This window comes from Aquarana catesbeiana, linkage group LG04, assembly GCF_042186555.1.
Source record: "Aquarana catesbeiana isolate 2022-GZ linkage group LG04, ASM4218655v1, whole genome shotgun sequence".
NCBI lineage: Eukaryota > Metazoa > Chordata > Amphibia > Anura > Ranidae > Aquarana > Aquarana catesbeiana.
This window is the reverse complement of record NC_133327.1, coordinates 85,420,394-85,443,314: the sequence shown is the minus strand read 5'-3', so window position 1 is coordinate 85,443,314 and position 22,921 is coordinate 85,420,394. Positions and strand designations below refer to the sequence as shown.

The window sequence follows — 22,921 nt, the reverse complement described above, 5'->3', positions numbered from 1 at the left end:
ACACTAGTTCGAGTGACCTGGGGGTCCCCAAAAAATTTCCTTAATTTGCAAGGATTTCCTCACAATTCATGTTTGGCTATGGGACAGAGTGAAGTGAAGGGAAATCTCTGCAATGGGACACAGATGGCAAAAAAAAGTCTGACAAAGGTATAACACTTCCTTGCTCTATCCAAAATGAAAAAAAAAGTTTTTCCTATAGTACTACTTTAACTAACTACACAGGACTAAAGTGAAAATTTTATCACTATCCTGGAGTTCATCTTTAAAAAAGAAGACATGAAAACAAGGATGCTTGTGTATTTCCCTGTGATCTTGTTGCTATTAGTACTACATATGATAATCCAGCTATCTGCCTATTGGGACTTTTTAAAAATAAGCATTTTCCCTCTCCAATTAATTTTGGCCAGTAGTTACTAAGTTAGTGGACTATTCTGTGCATGTCAAGTCTAACTTTTATAATTTTGCAGGAGAAAGCAACACTGTATATAAGGTCATGCTTAATCCCTTTAAGAGATTTCAAGGGCTTAATATCATACAACTTAGGCTAGCTGATGTTTTTCTGGGAAATAATATACCAAATCTTGATCTTTGCAATACACGCACAGTGTATGAATTGCTGTATTAAACATTTTTTAAATCAAATAACCATTACTCTCTCTCCTGTCCCCTTTCTTGATTTACCCATGCTATAGCATAATATGTCACTAGTATAACAATAATAATAAAAATTTAAAAAAACAGCTGAGCTCCTGCCTTAACTTTTTTTTTCCCACGCTTGTAGCAAAGCCTCTCTTGTTGAAACTGATTATTAATTCCCTGCAAACTTTTATTTCACAATATAACCGCAACATAACCCACTGAAGCTGCAGCAGCTGGCCTGAGCTCACCCTAATTAACAGTCTGAATGATTTCAATCATTGTTAATCCCCTCCCGATCAGTACCATTGTTGCCCACCTCTCATCACACCTATTCATTTTCTCTGCTATTAATCATTTCGTTCCAGAGCATAAAAACACATCCCAGGTATCCCTTTAGAAATGCATGCTGAAGCAACTAATCATCAGTCTGCAGCACCATGTTGAAGGGAGAAGCATGAATGTATAAAGGGATGCCGGGGATGTGTTCTTTCATATAGCACTCTTAAAAGATGATCTGAGGCAAGGTACTGTGATATGTATAGGAGCCTTTCGGCTTCTTCCACCAAATTCGGAGCAAAGACCAGCAGACAAACCCAGTGATGAAGGTAGAAAGAAGAAGTATTTTTTGAAAACATAATGCTTTCATTAAAAATCGAAAAACAATTGCATGCTGAACAAGGGAAGGTATTATATATGTACATTACACTTCAGCTATTATTAAATAAACAAAACCCTCTGAAACAGAGGCGGCTGGTGCTCAATATTCTGTAGGACTTGGCACTGAGCATCTAAAATCTAGGCTTATCAGGTGAATAGGACAGACATTATTTGTCCCCTCCGTCAGAACCCCGCATCTCAATCTCCAGTCTCAAGCCTAGTACACGCAGGCCAAATGTTAGATGACATCTACCAGTTCAATAAAAAATGGCCGACATTCGGCTTATGTGTACGGCAGCCAGGCTGGCTTCTGTTGGACAAGCATGCTGGAAACCCAGCAGCTGACCGGCCCCAATCAACACTCTCAGCCAACGTCTGAGAGTGCGGACGGGGTGGAATCCCCCTGTCAGAACACAATAGCACCACTGGGTTGAAGGAAAAAAAAAACTAGCGGCGTGCACCAGGCTTTAAAGCCAACAGAGTTTTTCATTTTGCTCTTCATTTTCACTTAGCCAGTCTACAGCTGCAATAACAGAAGGGACAGTGATCATCACTATCCTGAGAAACAATTAATTCTCAATTGTCATGCTAATTTGCTGTGTGTATTGTAGCCGCCATTGCCTTTAACGATCCACACTTAATAAAGACACATCTGGTTGCTACAGTAACAAAACGGTGCTGCTCGCACTGCAGAGACATTAGTGTTCCTGTTCTGGCTTAGGTGACAGTGGGAAGATGATTCTCAATGTGTTTATCGCTTTACCAAACCAAGAAACTTTACACTGTCATTATCATTACTACTACATTAACATATTGTGCAAACATTCAGCAGTTTAGGAGATTGTTGCCTAAGACAGGCAACTGCAAATGTTCATTATGCTCATTTATTCTCAATCTATTCAGGAGTTATGTAAAAAGGAGTTTCATGTGTGACCATGTTGTGTCTAAACTTCATTTGCTTGTATTCTGTTGAGTTCCTTTTGCTGCTGGACAGCTTGAGCGTGGCATTCATTGATAACTTTTTAGCCTACATCTGCCAAAAATAAGTTATGGCAACAGAAAAGGTTTAATCCACATTGGCGTGGTAGTTCATCCAAACGGGATATTTCCAAACTCGAAACCCGGTGGATATACGAGATAAAAAGTTATACCCCTTTTGGCATGAATGTCGACTGGGATATAAATTGTTTTATTAATAACAGATAAATCCTATATATGCGTATTAATACTTGTGGGCGGTTTTAGTATATATTTTTTATTCAAAGGTTTTTAAGGTTGTTTTTAGCTGTTTTTAGTGTTTATGCTTTTTAGGATTTATTATTATGTCTTTGGAGACCAATATTGTTTGATTGCTGTATTGTCTTTGAGAGCCTCCTTTTTACTTTCTTCAATGCTGAATACTGATCTTCAGAAATATTTCATTTTTAATTTTTTTTATTTTTAATGTATATTTAATCTTCATATTTATATTCATTATGTTGTATTCTTAGATATCTACTTAATAATGTGTAATAACAGTGTCTATAGTTCGCCACTTGATGAGTTGGCTTCATTTTATGTTGGTGTCCATTTCCAATGAGAACAATTAGAATTGCACCTTTTATCTGTCCAGCCATGCTGCACATTTGCAGCCGCAGGATTCCCTGTGTGATGTGATCGCGATGCGCATGCGCGGCCGTATTGTTTACATTGTTAGGAGTGATGGCGTCATGTACGCCACTCCGTTCATTGGGCTGTTCCCTTCTGGAACGCACGGCTGTGCTGTGCGCGCGCGCACTCACAGCCGAGCTGTTTTCTGTCTCTAGGAATAACAGCTTCATGTGCGGCATTACGTAATTGCATTCACCTAGCTGGTTTACTCTACTATTGCGGTGGAGCGCATGACTGAGCTGCACATGTGCGGACAGACGAGGGCAGTTTATACTTCCTATCTTATATATTGCGCGCCTTTAGTGCGCATGCGGGGCTTGATTTGCTATTTCTGACAGCTGTTGCAGGTGTCACGCTGTCCTATCAGGGGGCAGCGTGACCCAGGATGTTTACTATATATGTGGGTGTGCTTGCATCATTGGCCACGTCTCTGATGATATCCACATAGGATGAAACATGTCAGGCTGGCTGATGCAAGCACGCTTTTGAACCGCAGACTATCCTTTCCATTTTTTGTGATGATGTTCTATTTGACTCCTGTAAGTAGACTACAATAAAAACGTGTGTTTTATCTTTACGAGCTTCACTATTGTTACTGTCTCTTTATTGGGTACCATGCTGTTGATTGCAATATTCACTCATCGTCCCATGTGAATTTTGAGTTCCTGGTGATACGTGACAACTTTATCTGTCCATTTATGATGGCGTGTGCCAACTGGATGTACTGATTGAGCCTTTGTACTACATGCATACTTCGCTTATTTTTTATATCCCCCTGGTAAGCAGATCGACAAGCACCTGGGTGTGGTGTGCTTTTCTCTTGCACACGGAAGTTTTGGTGGAGGTTTCATCTCATCTCTGCTCTTCATTGATTTATATGGACTATTATATTTTATTCAGCGCTGCATTTATGATTTTTTGTACTTGTGTTTGATGAATCAACAAACTATGCTGGCTGTTTATTATATTTATCAATATTTTAGTTAGCGCTGATATTTGGTTACCATTTTAACAGAAAAGTTTTACTGAACACATTGTCATGATAAAATTGGACTGTTCACGATTATTATGTGGTTCAAAATTAACATCCCCTCTCAAGCAAAGAGACACTTGAGAGGGGATATGATTTCAATTTACAAATACCGTACTGGTGACCCCACAATAGGGATAAAACTTTTCACAGAAGGGAGTTTAACAAGACTTGTGGCCACTCATTAAAATTAGAGGAAAAGAGGTTTAACCTTAAACTACTTAGAGGGTTCTTTACTGTAAGAGTGGCCAGGATGTGGAATTCCCTTCTACATCCCTTTCCTTTTCACCCCTTTTCTCTTTCGGCATCATATTTGCCCTATTTATAATTTTTAAATAATTTTTTATCATTTTCTTCCCTATTTCTTTCCTTTTTCTTTTGCTTCGTTCTTGCCCTAATTCCTCTTTCTCCTTCTTCACTTCTTCTCCCATTTGAGTTTCTATATCTGGTGCTACTGTCTTATTTAATTTCCTCCCTTAGATGTACGTACTCATGGATCCGCCCTACTACTTGTGTGTTTTTAATCTCCTGTTTATGTGTGTGGCTGTCAGTGATTAACGCCGCAGCCTTGACAACAAGACGCTGAAGCCCTTACATGGTTTCGTCTGGATGCTTTATAATACGACGAATTCTGCTACTGCGCATGCTCTGATGAAATCCGATTCACGGATGAAACGCGTCAGCATGACGCCATCACGCTGCCCATAGCGCTCCTGCAGACTAGCAGACCCGCCTACCAGCCCTGACACCATTGGCCCAGGATCATTGTGGCCGCTTGAATCAGCTCGCGGAAACGGAACTAGGGGAACTGACGGTGTGAGGAGATTCGGCTTCGCCCGCTGCATTCTCCCGGGACTACCCTCTCCTATTTTTATCCTTATCACACCGCCAATGGATGTGCACCGTGGATGACCCCCCGGAGGATGGAACACCATGCAACCAAGCATTTGACAAGTGGGAGATGGTGAGATCTTCATTCCCTGCTCCTGACGTGAACTGCAGCCAACACCGGGTGAGATCTTACCTGTCTTTATCCCAAGTCTGGGACAGTTATTTCTTATGACCACCTGGTATCCACCACACGATACCCGGTCCACCCAGCGCGCCATTTAGCTCAGTCCAGGACTCACCAGTAGTACTCCCCTGCATCCTCACCTTCCGCTCCTCCACATCTCGGCCTCTAGTGCTGTGAGCCACTACTGATTCAGAGAGACTCTCATTACACAGCTGTGTATTCCTGAAATGCTTCTAAGTTGCTGCTGAGTCAGCCCCTGGTCCCCTTGTCCCTGGCTCCCACCTCATTGGCCTTTCCCCCTCCCCTCTCCCCCCTCCCCTCTCCCCCCTCCCCTCTTCCTCCTCGGTGGTCTGCTCTGGGTTTCCCGATCCCCAAAGATCCTCATTGGGCCTACTACGTCTGTCACCACAACACCTATCATCCAATGCTACTAGCTGCTGCCTTTCCGTGAAATTTAAGGACTCCAGCAAATCAGTAAATTCAATTTATTCTGTAACTATCCTTATCTAATCATTATGCATGAGTCTACTTGCGTGGTGTGAGTGGTTGGCTGTGATAGGTGGCCATCTGCGTCTGTGTATGACCAAGTTGTCATTTTAATTGGTGATGGCACCTGTCTTTACAGTATATCTTTTTTGGATTGGTGTTTAAAGTGAGTTTTTTCAATAAATAGTATTTACATGATCTGACCATTGCATGTCCCTCATTGATGAATTCACTTTTTCTCCTGTTTTTTTTCCCTTCTACAGGCGGTGGTCTCAGCGGGGAGCATTGATGGTTTCAAGAAACTATAAGATAAGCACCTGAATGACCACAACATACAGGGATATAAACGGTAATACTGACATATAATCACACATAGGTTGGACTTGATGGACTTGTGTCTTTTTCAACCTCACCTACTATGTAACATCTGAAGACACAGATACTGTAGCTGCCATTGCTGACTTTTTTTTTTTAAAGTGGGCTTAGTGTCAAATATATTTTCATGTTAAGTGCATGCATGCTAAGTAGTCCCCCTGACAACCATGCATGAGCTCCAGGGTTCCTCACGTCAGCCTCTACATTATCATAGGGCACGATAGTGACTTCAATGTCATTAGGAGGAACCACTGAGGGCATAGAGATAGGAGATAGACACTACTAGAAGTCTTTCTGCACAGGACTTTAGTGGACCATTATTCTTGAATAAAACAGTGTTGACTATAACAGCTTTCACTCTTTTAGGAAGGGTTTCCACAAGATCTTTGAGCTTATCCATATTTTTGCGCTTATTCAGCTGAAATAGCATTCATTAGGTCAGGTATTGCATGTTGGACTGGCTCACAAGCACCATTCCAATTCATTACAAAGATGTTTAAAAAGTTGAGTTTAAGATTCTGTGCAGGCCATCTGAGTTCCTGTAAAATAACCATCATTATGTAGCTTCCTTAAAGGATAGGGGCACAGCCATGCTGGAAAGGGAAAAGGGACTTAACCAAAGTGAAATACAAAGAACTAAAAACATTTTTCATGGGACTTTAAATGAGCTACAACATTTGCATAAAGTTTTACACAAAACATAATGATGGCTACATACTTTAGCTCAATGCGTTTTTTGACAATAATCTCACTTCTTCAAGAGAAGATGCCCATTGTAAAATCTGCAAACCAAAGAACAGCTTCATAGAATGTGTTCAAAAATTCCCTCACAACAGGGGGAAGGATGGAGATGATGTGATATTTACAGTGCCTTGAAAAAGTATTCACACCCCTTGAAATTTTCTACATTTTGCCATACGTTCACCAAACAACTTATAATATCACAGATTTTTGATGTGTTAAGGGTCTTGCAAATCAGTTGTTCCCTCCAATATTACTTGATCCTACTAGCCTGTGTGACTCATATACATTATGCGCATGTATACTGTATCTTTCTGTTAATCCTCAACTAAAATCTAGTGAAACCAATTGTCTTCAGAAGGCACCTAATTAGAAAAGAGTCCAGAGTGTAATGTAATCTCAGTATAAAAGCAGCTGTTCTAAATGCAACTGTTCTGTGAAGCCCTCCAAGGTTTGTTAGAGAACATTAGCAAACAAACAGCATCATGAAGGCCAAGGAACACACCAGACATGTAAGAGATAAAGTTTGAGAAGTTTAAGTTGGAGAAGTTTAAAGCAGGGTTAGATTATAAAAAAATATCCTGAGCTTTGAACATCTCATGGAGCACTGTTCAATCCATCGTCTGAAAATGGAAAGAGTTCGGCACAACTGAAAACCTACCAAGACATGGCCGCCCACTCAAACTGACAAGCCGGGCAAGGAGAGCATTAATCAGAGAAGCAGCCAAGAGGCCCATGGTAACTCTGGAGGAGCTGCAGAGATCCCCAGCTCATGAATGTAACATGACAAAATGTGGAAAATGTCAAGGGGCATGAATACTTTTTCAAGGCACTGTATATATAGATATCCATTACTAAAATAATAATTACAAATCAGCTATATAGCAATCTAAGATAACACCTCCAAATGGAAAGCACCGCCAGGTGTCTGGCTTGGGAGTTGTGGGGGTAAGACATGGAGTCCCAATGGGAAAAGCGAGGAGCAGTACTTGAAATTGTTATTGATGTATACAATTTCAGGTACTGCTCCTCTGTTTTCCCATTGGGGTGCCATGCGTTCCCCCCACAACTCCCGAACCAGACACCTGGTGGTGGTTTCCAATTGGGCGTGGTTTTTTTAGGTTGCTATATAGCTGATATGTAAGTATTATTCTATTAATGAACACACACACACATATATATACATATATATATATACACACACACACACACACACACACATAGGATATAAAACATCTACACCCCTGTTAAAATGTCAACTTTCTGTGAAGTAAGAAAATGAGACAAATATAAATAATTTTAGAACTTTTTCCACCTTTAACGTGACCTATAAAGTGTACAACTCAATTGAAAAACAAACTTTGGAGGGAAGTAAAAATAAAAAACTAAAATAAAGTGGTTGCATAAGTGTGCACACCCTCTTATAACTGGGGATGTAGCTGTGTTCAGAATTAAGCAATCACATTCAAATGCATGTTAAATAGGAGTCAGTACACACCTTCCATCATTTAAAGTGCCTCTGATTAACCCCAAATAAAGTTCACCTGTTCTAGTACGTCTTTCCTGACATTTTCTTAGTCGCATCCTACAGCAAAAGCCATGGTCCGCAGAGATCTTCCAATGCATCAGAGAGATCTCATTGTTAAAAGGTATCAGTCAGGAGAAGGGTACAAAAGGATTTCAAAGGCATTAGATATACCATGGAACACAGTAAAGACAGTTATCATCAAGCAGAGAAAATATGGCACAAGAGTGACATTATCAAGAACTGGATGTCCCTCCAAAACTGATGCAAAGACGAGAAGAAAACTGGTCATGGAGGCTGCACAAAGGGATGACAGCAACATTAAAGGAGCTGCAGGAATATCTGGCAAGCACTGGCTGTGTGGTACATGTGACAACAGTGTCCCGTATTCTACATAGGTCTGGTCTATGGGGTAGAGGGGCAAGATAGAAACATCCACATCCGGCTAAATTTAGCAAAAACACATTTGAAGTCTCCCAAAAGTATGTGGGAAAATGTCTTATGGTCTGATGAAACCAAGGTTTAATTTTTTGGCCATAATTGCAAAAGAAATGTTTGGCACAAAAACAACACTGCACATCACCAAAAGAACACCATATCCACCGTAAAGCATGGTGGTTTTTCTTCAGCTGGAACAGGGGCCTTAGTCGAGGTAGAGGGAATTATGAACAGTTCCAAATACCAGTCAATATTGGCACAAAACCTTCAGGCTTCTACAAGAAAGCCGAATATGAAGAGGAACTTCATCTTTCAGCATGACGACCCAAAGCATACATCCAAATCAACAAAGGAAATCAACAAATCACTAGAAGAAGATAGAACTTTTGGAATGGCCCAGCCAGAGCCCAGACCTGAAACCGATTGAAAACCTGTGGGGTGACCTGAAGAGGGCTGTGCACAGGAGATGCCCTCGCAATCTGACAGATTTGGAGTGTTTTTGCAAAGAAGAGTGGGCAAATATTGGCAAGTCAAGATGTGCCATGCTGATAGATTCATACCCAAAAAGACTGAGTGCTGTAATAAAATCAAAAGGTACTTCAACGAAGTATTAGTTTAAGGGTGTGCACACTTTCACACTGAGGAGTTTTTCAGCACTAAAGGGCTAAAAGTAGCGCCTGTAAAGTACCTGAAAAACGCCTCCCCTGCCACCCCAATGTGAGAGCCCAAGTGCTTTCACATTGGGGCACTGCGCTCGAAGGACGTTAAAAAAATCCTGCAAGCAGCATCTTTGGGGCGGTGGAGGAACGGTGAATACACTGCTCTTCCACCACACTTGCCCATTAAAAAGAATGGGCACCACTGCCGAAGCTTTGCAAATGCGTGCGGACTAAACCCCTGTTTTTAACGCATTCTGTTAGACAGGTTAATTTGGTTGTCTGCGAGCTGGTGGTAAGTAGGCTTGGAATTTTTTCCTGGGCATTCCCCAGGCCTTGTTTGTAACCGCTGCCGAAGCACCTTCGGCAGAGGCGCTACACAGGCGCATTTAACCCTTTATTTGGCAGCTAGCGGGGGGGGGGGGCAAAAGCGCCCTGATAGCAGACGAATAGTGCCGCTAAAACAACGGTAAAGCGCTGCTAAAACTAGCGGCAATTTACCGGTAACGCCAGGAGCGGCTCAGTGTGAAAGGGCTCTTATGCAACCATATTATTTTAGTTTTTTATTTTTACTTCCCTCCACCTAAAAAAATGTCAGTTTGTTATTCAACTGAGTTGTACAGTTTATAGGTCACATTAAAGGTGGAAAAAGTTCTGAAATGATTTATCTTTGTCTCATTTTTTTTTTTACATCACAGAAACCTGACATCTTAACAGGGGTGTGTAGACTTTTTATATCCACAGAGTGTGTGTGTGTATGTGTATATATATATATATATATATATATATATATATATATATATATATATATATATATATATATATATAATGTAATTTTCTGAAAATGCAAAGCAATATGGCTACCTGGAGGAGTTCTGTACACTGAATGTGTACAGAAACATTTCCTGATTGTGTGATTGGCTCACAGATTTTCCCAGAAGTCTACACTAAGATACAAGTCAGATTTCAGGCATCCCCTGGAACAAAAATGTCATTTTTGGAGAGATACTCCCAATAGGAACACGTCTAAAGGGATGCAGGCCCAGCAGATTTCCTCATTAGTGCTCTGTCAGGTGCACAGCTAATTAATAATTATGAAACCACTCCCATTAGACTATTGCTGGCCATACATGCTTAGAAAATCGTTTCGATCGTTCAACTTTCAAAACGTTATTGGGCAAATTTTGATTCTCATACTGCTAATTTTATGCCAAAAAAAAACGAACCAACATGTCGGATTTTGTGCGCCAAAATGAACGACTTTTGAAACATAAGTAGTGGAATAGATGGAAAACAGTTCGAACGAATCGACAGCACATGTGTGTGTTAAATTTTAACCCCAGATTGTGTAATCGATTGACGAAAAATCTACCATTTATGTTGTTAGTGATCGATAATATGCCAAGAATTGTAATGTATATAGATTACCCAGAGGGGAATGTTTTTTTTTTTTTTCAACAAAAGTGGAGTTACGCTTTAAAGTCCAATGAAAAATGTTTTTAGTTCTTTGTATATGCAAGTAGGGGATGGAGGCATGACATTATAAGGCACAAGCACACATTATTATTTATATGTTCACCAAAGTGATGTCTTAGAATGGGTTTACACCTGCGCACTGTGTTTTGCACAGCGTGATTCAACTGCGTTTTACACTCGGCTTTAGTTGCTATCCATTGATTTCCATTAGACTGTGGGTTTTCATGAAAGTGCATCCAAGTTTTGCATTCTGCATCTTTGGTGTGCTTTCAGAAAAAGCATGGTCTAATAGACGTCAATGGAACCAACGTGTAACATGTAAATACAATCATACTGCACCCACAAACGGCAGTGTACCAGTGTGAGCCCGCTCTTGAGGTTGGAAGCACACAACTGGCTCAATTGTCTTTGTATGCTGAAGCATTAACACGATCCTTTACTGTAAATCCTAACTCAATAATCTTGAGGGGTGTCCTTTTTTTGCCACATAGTGTATATGGGGCTGAGGATGGGGAAGGCGAAAAAAACAAAATAAAAATACAACATGGAAAATAATGACTTATGTTTTACAGATATGAGATTGCAAACATACTGGTAACTGCAGGAACTTCAGCAGGATAACAAGGGGTGGCCAATAAGTATCTAGATGATACCTAGATACGTTTAAATGTAAAATTATATGTTGGACTGGAGGCATACCTTTTTTTTCTATTTTCTTTTTATTTGACTTTTAAAAGGTGCATGAAAAAAAAAATACAAATATGCCAAGAGAGTAACAGCACTAACTGCTCACACAGGACCCTGCTGCCATGAACAAACCCCCCTGCCATTATACTCCATCTCCTCCGCTCGTGCAATACCATCCCCACCTCACCCAACATCAGAGATAGCATATACCATAGTAAAAGACAATATCCTCCTAGGCCTACCACTGTAATGCGTTCACCCAACATATATCAATCACAGCCCCGGACAGGATAAAAATATTGTATAATTGTCAGAGACAAGAGAAAGAAATGTATTACTCAGCCCTAGGAATATTCATAATACACCATCAAAATCTAAGGCTCACGTGTCAGAGCAGGCCAACCCTTCCCACAGACAGACAAACCCTTGCAAAGTTTTTGGGTATACACCTGTTTAAGTACGGGTTGTATAAAATGCTAAGGTGGACTTTACTAATCCCCTGCAAAACTATCGTGGGAGCCTTCGTTTTTTTCAGTGCAATATAGTAGGGTTCCATGTGCCGCTGTTGTAGCCATCCCCTATACTGGGTTCAGTAGACAAACTGGCATGGACAATGGGACTGGGAGAGTCGTGACCTTCTCTCTTTGGGTAACCCCAGTCCAAAATTGTTGGATCAATGTGAAAAGACATGGGAAAAATCTGCGGGGGGAAAATGTACAATGCCAGCATTCTGCACTGGTAAATATTCTGGAAACCTTTAATATATGTTTTAAAAAAACTGCTTATGAAACAACTCCTCAGTCTCTGCTGAGATGTTTTTTTTCCCTATAATTATTCAAGTTTTAATGTGGCAGAGAAGATAATGATGATTGCTCTCTGGGTTGCTACAAAGGGCAGATACCCTGATCAGCTGCACAATGTTTTATTCTTCACATAGGCTCAAATAATTATCCCAACATCAATATTTCTTTGAATGAGAAAATGAATGAAATTTCACAAAATATATAATCAACATGAGAGGCTGTCGGTTCCTGGAACCATACATGCAGCACACTATATTTAGAAGATCTAAAGAGAATGATAACAACACACCACATAAATAATGTGTTCAGATGTTTTCTAGTGCATAGGTTCTTCTTTTTAACAGCTTCCCATTGACCACTTCTTATAAGCCTTAACCCTGAAAACAAATTGCACCCTGTCATGGCTGAACATCACTGTCCGATTAGGATAGCAGCACTGTTTGCGGGCTTTCTTGTGCATCATCTATAGAAGAGGCTTCCTTCTGGGATGACAGCCATGCAGACCAATTTGATGCAGTGTGCAGCGTATGGTCTGAGCACTGACAGGCTGACCCACCACCACTTCAACCTCTGCAGCAATGCTGGCAGCACTCATACATCTATTTCCCAAAGACAACCTCTGGATATGACGCTGAGCATGTGCACTCAACTTCTTTGGTCAACCATGGCGAGGCCTGTTCTTAGTAGAACCTGTAATGTTAAACCGCTGTATGGTCTTGGCTACCGTGCTGCAGCTCAGTTTCAGGGTCTTGGCAATCTTCTTATAACCTAGGCCATCTTTATGTAGAGCAACAATTATTTTTTTCCGATCCTCAGAGAGTTCTTTACCATGAAGTGCCATGTTAAACTTCCAGTGACCAGTATGAGAGCAATAACACCAGATTTAACACACCTGCTCCCCATTCACACCTGACACTAACGAGTCACATGACACCGGGGAGGGAAAATGGCTAATTGGGCCCAATTTGGACATTTTCACTTAGGGGTGTACTCACTTTTGTTGCCAACAGTTTAGACATTAATGGCTGTGTGTTGAGTTATTTTGAGGGGACAGCAAATTTACACTGTTATACAAGATGTACACTCACTACTTTACGTTGTAGCAAAGTGTCATTTCTTCAGTGTTGTCACATGAAAAGATATAATAAAATATTTACAAAAAATTGAGGGGTGTACTCACTTTTGTGAGATACTGTACACACATATATATATATATATATATATATATATATATATATATATATCTATACATCTCATATACAATTGCTACACAAGCAATATTCTAATTGAATGTAATTAAAAATTACCTTTCCTTTATAATCTGCAGCTGCTGTAGTTTTCTGTAAAATGCAATGCAATATGGCAACCTAGAGGAATTCTGTACACAGCTGATATACAGAACTTCCCCAGAAATGTAATTCCCTGCTTATGTGATTGGCTCACTATGGACCTCAAGTGGCACCAAATTCAGACAAAAGTAGTACAAGAACTACTTTGAATTCGCACAGATATGAATGGTACTCATTGGAAATCATGGGGTACGACTTGTCATGCGACTTTGCAGTCCCAAGAAGCAGGATAAGTAGCAAAAGTGTGAAAGGGGCCTAAAAGTCGAAACAGATAGGACTCTGCTGCAATGTGTGTTAAAATCTTTGCAATGTACATGGATCACACAGAGGAGATTATTTTCCCTTTTTCTGAGAAAAAAAACAAACTTTAATCTTTCCGCGCCAACACCTCCCGGCCCTTTAAGAGGTTTATGAGGCCGGGGGCAAGGTTTAAGAGCAGGTGACTGGCTGTTACAGCAGTCACAGGATCTGAAAACTCCTGATCGCAAGAAGCGATTGAGAGGTTTCGGTTAGGCACCGGTAACTGTCGGGAGCGTGCACTGCACGTGCTCTTGACACAGATGTTTGAACAGCAATTCACGCAAATATGCGGCCCCTTGGCTCCAAGGACTAGGGGCCGAGAGTAAGCATATTTGCCTGAAGCCGGCGCCAAGTAGTTAACTATGTCAACAATTTCTCAGTCAGTATATGCATATGCATCCATTGGACAAAAATGTTTTCAATAAAAAGTATCCCCCATTCTATACATGTTTCAAGAAGCTCTCTCCACATTAGAATCTGGTTGATTTAGAAGACAGCCATTGGACCACATTTTTTCTCTGGATTGTTAGTTTCCGGGGTCCATCCATGGGTCCCTAATTATTGTAGCAGTAGCATGTTGTACTGCATTAATGAACTCCCATTTTCCCAGAAAAGCAAGGCATAAGGGCAATTCCTTAGGTCATTTAATAATCTTGCACAGTTATGTGCAAGAGAGGAAGGGGGCCCCCCAACTGTCTGATTACTTGCAAATTAGCAATGGAGGGTTACAGTTTAGCTTATATAATGTAAAGGGGAGATTCACCATAAGTATCCCCAGATAAGTTATATGAGCCTTAGGCAGGCCATACACGGTTCGAATCTCGGCCAGTTCAGCAGGAAACGGACGAGATTTGAACCATGTATCGGCAGGCTGAATGTACCAAGTTGATCGATCAATCAGCTTGGGCACAACCAGCATGCTGGGCGTTACCTGCGATTATCGCTAACAATAATCACTGTCTTCTCCTGGTGGGGAGGGCTTTCCCGTCCTCCCACCAATAGAAGACGATTGACCAGCAGGAGTGATTTCCGCATCAACACTGTCTGTGTTGATGGGGGAATCAAGCAAATTGGGTTGTGGTTGCAGGAAAGAAATTTGCTCTGTGTATGGCCGGCCTTAGCCAGAAGCCACTAACCTTTTATCAATGAAAAGTGGTTATTTGACCAAGACAGCAGCAGGATCACATATTCATCAATATTTGTTTCTTATTCCAAGAAAGACCCAAACTCTTCCAAATTTTTTTTGATCTGTGGTGCATCCACCTCAACATTGGATGTGAACGGTAAAAGGATTTCCACAAGGAACACTGCGCAAAACTCCTACCTGCCCTCTTGAATACCATGGATTTGTGGCATATTTAAAAAGTATCTGAATAGAGGCTCAATATAGAAATTAAGATAGACCAGACCCACATCCAATCGCTGTCCAAGTCTTGCCATCATCTCAACCTCCCCAACATCTCCAAACCATCCCCCTTCTTAACCAACGACATCACACCCTTTTTATTCACTCTCTGGTTATCTCTCACTTCAACTATTTCAAATCCCTCTTCATTAGCTTACCTATAGATAGGCTATTTCACCTTTAGTCCATCATGAATGCTGCCGCCAGACTAATCCACCTTACCAATCATTAAGTGTCTGCTACCCCTCTCTGCTGATCTTGGATTCCATTCACTCAACAAAAAAAAATTCAAAATATTAACATTTTACAAAACCCTCCACAACTCTGCCCCCAGCTACATCGCTAACCTTGCCTTACAATACCAAACTGTTCTCTCCGGTCCTCCCAAGATCTCCTGCTCTCTAGCTCCTTGTCACATCCTCCCATGTTGTCTCCAGAGAGAATCAAGTGATACAAAAGATAATAACTGTGGGGATGAGCTTATGAAGTAAGAGTGCATTTTGTTTGTTAGAAGCTGGATAGGCTTCTCTCCAGAGCCTCTCCCATCCTCTGGAACTCCTTACCCCAATATGTCCGACTATCTCCTACTCTATCTACCTTTAGGCAATTCATGAAAACCCACCTCTGCAGAGAAGCCTATCCAGCTTCTAACAAACAAAATGTACTTTTACTTTCTCCATAAGCTCATCCCCACAGTTAATAATTTTTGTATCACTTGATTTACCCTCTCAGATTGTAAGCTCTAACGAGCAGAGCCATCTGATTCATCTAGTATTGAATTGTATTGTACAGTCTGCCTTCATTTTGCAAAGCACTGTGCAAACTGTTGATGCCATATAAATTCTATATAATAATAAAATAAAGCATTCAAACATGGGTGAATGGGGGAGTTTGATTTGAATAGTGAAAATGAATTAAATAGTGTTTTCAGTTTGTGGTGCTCAGGTACAGTTTAGTTCCTCTTTAAAGCATAAGGGGGGCAGGGGACAAACCTGGTGCGTGATCTTATGTTGCTGTATGTGTGTAGACCATTAGCAAGGAGTATACACTCATGCAGATGGTGAGGCTGACATGGTATGTAGAAACTGAAGGAAAAGTCCTCAATATTCCATAAGGGCCAAAGCAGTGAATAGCCATCTACGTTGTACATTGCAAAAGCCTATTTCAGCATCTAGTATTATAATGTCCAATTCCTGCTTCAGATTTGCCCTGCATTGCTACAGAACCATTAAGACTTTGTATAGGTTTGTGATTGTGGATCTTCCCTGTGTAAGCCTACATGCGTAGGCTGCACTAAGGATGGCATCAATAGGACCATATTTTTTACATCAATGTTACTAAGGGAGACTTGTCAATATGATCTGTCAATATAATCCCAGTTTAATGCCATCATTATCTGCTGGCAAAAAAGTCCCCTCTTCCATATATTACTATAAACTGCCTGCAGTGAGCCCCTGGAGCCTTCCCCCCCATTAGATCAGATATAATTCCACTCACTTGAGTCATTTATAGCTTCAAGTGAGCATCCTGTAGTTTTAGGAGCTGTAGACCCTCAAGGAACCAACATCCTCTTTCATCATTCCTGAGCATTCTGTTGTTTGAGCATAGGGGGTGCTAATATTGACCTAAGACTGTGTTTATTTGTTTAGGGTCAATAACTGGATGTCCCATAGTGCTGGCAAGCGCTGGTCTAGTTAGGATCGCCAGTAGTTTACTGCACTTGTTTGCAAACGTATGGAACATAAGATCCCATAAGGATTTTATGTGTAATTAGGAATTATTAAAGAGACACTGTCATCTTGCCCATGCAGGATAAAAGGACAGTATCACAACAAAATCCACCCCCTTCACACTTAAATTCATCTTGCTGGTGATTGTTCGGTGTTCCTTGCTGCTCCACAGCCAGCAAGAATGTGACCTATTCCTCTGTGACAGTACCCAGGCCTAGCAGCCAATTGCTAGGTTCAAACACTGTCACATGATCTAGAAGTTACATCATTACTCTACTGGTTCATCAACATAGCCAAATTTAGCAACAGCTGCAGAAGAGGAAGGAGCAATGAGGGCATCTCAGAGGCAAGGTGAATATGTTATGGGGAAGGGGGGGGGGGGATTGTAAGGGATGCCCTTCACAAAGACACTGTAACTTTACCCTGCTTGGGCAAGATAAAAATGTCCTTTTAACTACGGTACTGTACAGAGAAAACTTGAATGAGATGTTTCACTGCCAAAAGGTGAATTCTGGTTGCTGTAAGTTTCTGTATTTCAATCAATCAACTGGGTACATTTAGCCTTAATGGTTAGAATCTTGGTCGATTCCTGCTAAACCAGCTAAAATTCAAACCGTGTATGGCTGGCCTAAGCAGCAGACTAGATTATATCTATATACCAAATGAGATATAAAGCTGTGCCTGAGAAATGCATAGACCCTAGCTAAACAGAAGATCGATGTTCATGTATAAAACCTAAAGGAGCAAGTGTGTCTAATCCATGGCAACCTGTTAAGAGAGGCGATTTCTCCACATCAGATGGCAAAAGTAAGTAAAACCACAACCTGGTCGCCACGTGATTTCCTGCATATGTTATAAACTAGAGCCTTTGCCATCACACTGACAAAATGATACAATATTTTTTTTACAGGGATTCCACAGTGATGTCATCTATAAGAAAAATGTAATCTCACCTAGCCTCAGGCAACAGGAAGGCGTATTCATGGGGGGATGTGGTCTCCGGAAAGTTGGAAAGAATGGCAAGGCGATGAGGAAGCAGATCAGAGCCGTGGAAGGTGAACAGAAGATCCAAGGCTTGCACATTACTTCCCTGCAACAACAACACAGAAAAACTGTTAGCAAACTGACACTTGTTTGACTGAGCCCCAATGTAGTCATACAATGAATAATTATACCTGAACAAAGATGGCACTGTTCTTCAGGACAAAGAACAGACATAGGGTTTGTCAGGAGGAGTATATTTGAGATAAATACCTGTGTTATGCTCACATATTTACATGCATGAAAAAATAAATGAAGCTAGGTAAAATATTAAGTCTCTGATGAAGCCACGTGATAGTGGTGCAAGTGCACCACACACAGATATTTATTTCTAAAAAAATTTGAAAACCATTCATCATTTTCCTTCCACTTCACAATTATGTGCCACTTTGTGTTGGTCTATCACATAAAATACATTTACATTTTTGATTGTAACATGGAAAATTTCAAGGGGTATGAATACTTGTTCATGGCACTGTAAGCTACTTGGAGTATCATGCCAAAACTGTATGTCATCAAAACTGAAATTTTTGTTGCAGAGGATACGGGGATGCTCAAAATCTGAACTGTATCAGAAAACCTCCAGGTTGCCATTTTGTATTTTACAGAAATGTGAAAGAAGTGCTGCAGATGTAAACGGAAAGGTAACTTTTAAGAATGGCTTGTGTTGCAATTGTATATGCTAAATTATTATTATTTTTGTATTTGTAATATTCTTATCGTGGAGTTACCCTTTGAAGTTGAATTACCTCTTAAAAATATATATGCTGCATCTACACTTTCCGTTTTCCTTAAGCAGCCCATAGATGATTCAGGTCTTTTTTGTTCAATCAGCAGGTTGAATGAAGAAACTGACCCCATCCGAACATTCAAGGGAATCACTCTTGTTTGGAATACTTCTCTGCTATCAGAATAAACTGATCAGCGCCAGTGGCTAATCGAATGTCATTTATCCGACCAGCTGATTCTAGAGTAGTTGATCAGTAGATCGACTTCTGTATAACCACTTTCCACATACATGGATCAAAATTCGGCTGGTTACTGCTGAACCAGCTGAATTTCAATCCAGGTATGGCTGGTTTTAGTCCCTTTGGAAAGTCTCATAAAGACCTGTTGAGTCTACCAGTTAAATACATCCATTGCAGCATCAGGTAATGGGATGAATACACTTTTCCTCTGCACCTGAGATCACAGCAGCGTTGTCATCCTCATAAAAGCTACTTGCACTACAGTGGGATGAGACGATATTGCAGGAGACTTGGATATCAACATTATCACCGCTGATTCATAAGCTTGTCAATTAGAAGCTGGACACACCTAGCCCACTGCTTTCTGGATTGACAGGAGTACCTCTTCTGCTGAAACCCTCCTACTGTCAACTGTAGTGTCTGGGAGGGGAACGTGTGATGTGAGACACAATTGCAAGAGGATTTAGCTCATTTTGCAGAGGTAAAATAAGTCTCTTTTGTACTTTATAAGGCTTGTGTGTCCCATAGTAACTGGATTTAGGACCCGTTAAGACTTTTCCTGCCTGCCCCACGAAGATATACTGCTGCAGCGTGGCTGCACTGGATCACATACCTGATACATGATCAGAGCTTCTGGGTAGGGGGTGCGTATTGTGCCCTACGCCCCAGCTGTGGTGTGATTTGTTACAGCACAAGCTGATCAGCCAGTGACGGCCAATGATTGATTGCCACCACCCGCTGATTAGCTCTGTCATTCAGAGAAGGGAGCTCTGTGGTGTAACCACAGAGCTCTAAACACTGACAGGTGATCTTGCTGTTTTTTTATTCCCTGCTAAGCAGGGAAAAAAAACGCAAGGTCGCTTAGTAAAAGTGGCAGATAACACACATAGTAAACATTGTAGGCACACATTTAACCCCTTGATCGCCCCTAGATGTTAACCCCTTTCCAGCTGGTGTCATTAGTGCAGTGACAGTGTATAGTATTAGCACTGCTCACTGTATTAGTGTCACTATTGTTGTCAGTGTCAGTTAGTGCACCACCCAGCCTGCATCAGCTAGTGTCAGATTTGCCTCCATACTATCAAAGTCCCACTATAAGTCGCTGATCACCACCATTACTAGTAAAAAATAAATAAATAAATAAAATTAAAATTCCAGTATCTATACCAGACGCTATAACTTTCACGCAAACCAAATAATATACAGTTATTGAAAGTATTTTTTTTTTTACCAAAGATATGTAGCAGAATACATGACCTAAATTCATGAAGAAATTGGATATGTTTTATAGCAGAAAATAAAAAATATGTTTGTTTTTTTTTGTTTTTCCATCTTTTTTTTGGAGTTTATATCACAAAAAACCCAGTGGTGATCAAATATGTCATTTGCATACAGTGTTGCATGACCACGCAATTACCAGTTAAAATAGCGCAGTGCCTAATAGCAAAAAATGCCCTGGGGTCATGAAGGGGGTAAAATCTTCCGGACATCAAGTGGTTTGACTGTCACATAGGAGCCTTTGTATGTAACATTCACACTACACTACAAAGCCATTGACTGTACAGTTCCAAAGGTTAAGGCAAAAGCATAAAACAGCTGCAGTGAAAACAATAACACTCTGCGCCCTTAGATGATAAGCATATTAGCAAAAACAAAGGCAGATGGATAAGAACATTTGTCACTGTGCCCAGGATCATGCGCCTCCACATCTAGTTAGAAAAAGGATTACTTAATTGTGGATTAGTATTGACAGGATCATCTAACTATACAGAGTTCAAAGCACACTGGGCTTTAACGCGGAGTTAACTAACTGCAACAGATTATAAATGATAATGGAGGTGAAAGGCGGCGCGCTTAAAGAGGAATCAATTCCGCCTTTATTGTTCTGACTTTGTAACATTACCCGAGCATATGTTCTTGCTGACAGCACGATATTTTGGTTTCTAAACTTCTTGAAGAAGTCGGCATCGTATCTCCTCTCCGCTGCCTCAGGCCCCCCGAGGATCTCCTGCAGGACGAAAGGAGCAGATGTTAGAGAAATCCTTCGGAACACGGTAATGGAGCGCATTATGAATGGATAATTCAAGACTATTTATCAGACGTTTGACATGTTCTGCAGCATTAAGGAGCCAGTAAACCTGAAATAAATATTTTTTTTTATTCTTAAAGGAAACCCATGCAGACAGAATATGATGGGCTCTCTCCTTCTGAAAATGCTATTTGTCTGGCTGTTATGCTGTTTTAACAGTTTTACCATGTAGCCTAAAATAAGGCTTTTAGGCTATGTTTCCACTAGTGCGTCCCCAAAGTCGCGCGATTTTGCCGCGATTTTTTACCGCGATTTTTCCGCGACTTTTTACCGCGATTTGAAGCAATGCCTGTATCTATGGACCTCAAGTCGCATCAAAGTGGGACCAAAGTAGTGCAGGGACTACTTTGAAGTCGCTGCGACTTGAAGTCGCACAGATATGAACGGTACTCATTGGAAATCATGGGAAACAATTTGTCATGCGACTTTTCAGTCCCAAGTCGCATGAAAAGTCGCACTAGTGGAAACAGAGCCTTAAAGTCCTTACGTACATTGGCCTACACCATGGGAATAGTAATTAGTGCTGCAACAGAGAACTAAAAATGGGCACCTGAGCGTGTTCCTATTTCTTCAACCTTACAAATAAATTAGTAACGTCACACTCCAAAAATTGGTCTGGCCAATGACCCCTGGTCACAAAGGTTAATACTCTCTGAAGCAGATTAGGGTCTCTGACTTCACTCTGACTTTTTAATTTACATGTTTGTCTAGGCCTCAAAAAGTACTAAAGCCAGAAAGAGCAAGACAAATAGTTAATGGAAGGTGGTCACCATTGGCAGCCTCCATATTTCTTTCAGACCAGTTTTCCTTTAACCCTTTTACAGCCATGGATATGCTATATGTCATGACAATCATAGAGTAAATATAAGCTGATGGCTCCAATGAAAAGGCTAATACAAGCTGATGGCTGGTAACCCCATGCACAACAACGATAGGGGCATAATTTGGGGGCCATCAATTAGGTTGCACCCTAAATCTGAACTTTGGGAAAATCTTATGCTATATGTATAGAGGTGCTTCCATACTTGTGTAGCTCCCGCTTCTATTTAGGTTGTTAGGCTAAATTTAGTTTTTGGTTTCACTGTAGTCAGTGGAGCAGTAATCTATTGTTTTTGTCCAGTCAGGGTTTTCTAGCTGGGTATCTGATTTCTCCTACCTGCTGCTAGGAGAAGTTTCCACAATATAGGGCAAGGAGAGTCAAATGTCCAGTATAAATATTTGTCGTGCCCCATCTAATCCCTGGAAGGAGGCATCCAGAAGGTGCCTGGGAGATTATAAATGTTTCAGGGGCCTTTTTAGAATGTTCTTCTTCTGCTAGGTAGATCCCAGTTCTCCTGAGGCTGCTGCAGCTATACTAAGACAAGAATTTCAGCTTGGGTCTTGGCTGGGGCTGAGCTGAGGGCCTGGTGAACATTACTAATAGATTTTCGCTATAGGGCACTGTCTTGAAGTCCTGGTCTGGAGAATGAACTTTTTATCTCCCTCACTGAGGAACTACCTAAGGAAGCTAGGTATCAGACAGCTCCATAACATTGTAAATAAGACCTACTGTGGGACTTGGATGCGTCTTCAGCTATGAGCATTAGTGCTAGAAGTTTGTCCTTCCATTGATTGTACTGCCATGTTCTGAACCCCTCTCCTGTTTCAAGATAAGCAGCAAAAAGTTCTGAAAAGACATCCCCTAGACTAAACCTGTAATGTCGGTGTGCAACAAACCGTGCTTGTGACTGGCAGCCTCTGTACTAGCAGGGGGCACCTGGGCTTATTCTCAGCAGCCCCTATAGGAGAGAGCGCTGTACTTCAACACATTTCTTGGTGTTACAGTGTCCTGTCAGTCAGAAATTCAGCCTTCTTTGTTCTA

General features: G+C 41.0%; 1 protein-coding gene across 2 annotated transcripts in view; it reads right to left on the bottom strand.

Moving 5' to 3' along the window:
* The window catches only part of NBAS (NBAS subunit of NRZ tethering complex), a 1,128,646-nt gene that overhangs the window by 838,163 nt on the left and 267,562 nt on the right, over positions 1 to 22,921 (bottom strand). For both annotated transcript variants that reach the window (XM_073625355.1, XM_073625357.1), the window contains exons 20-21: positions 20,875 to 20,979; positions 17,916 to 18,052 (exon numbers count right to left, since the gene is read on the bottom strand). In XM_073625355.1, the coding sequence (XP_073481456.1) occupies positions 17,916 to 18,052; positions 20,875 to 20,979 (242 nt within the window). The remainder of the gene's footprint in view (positions 1 to 17,915; positions 18,053 to 20,874; positions 20,980 to 22,921) is intronic.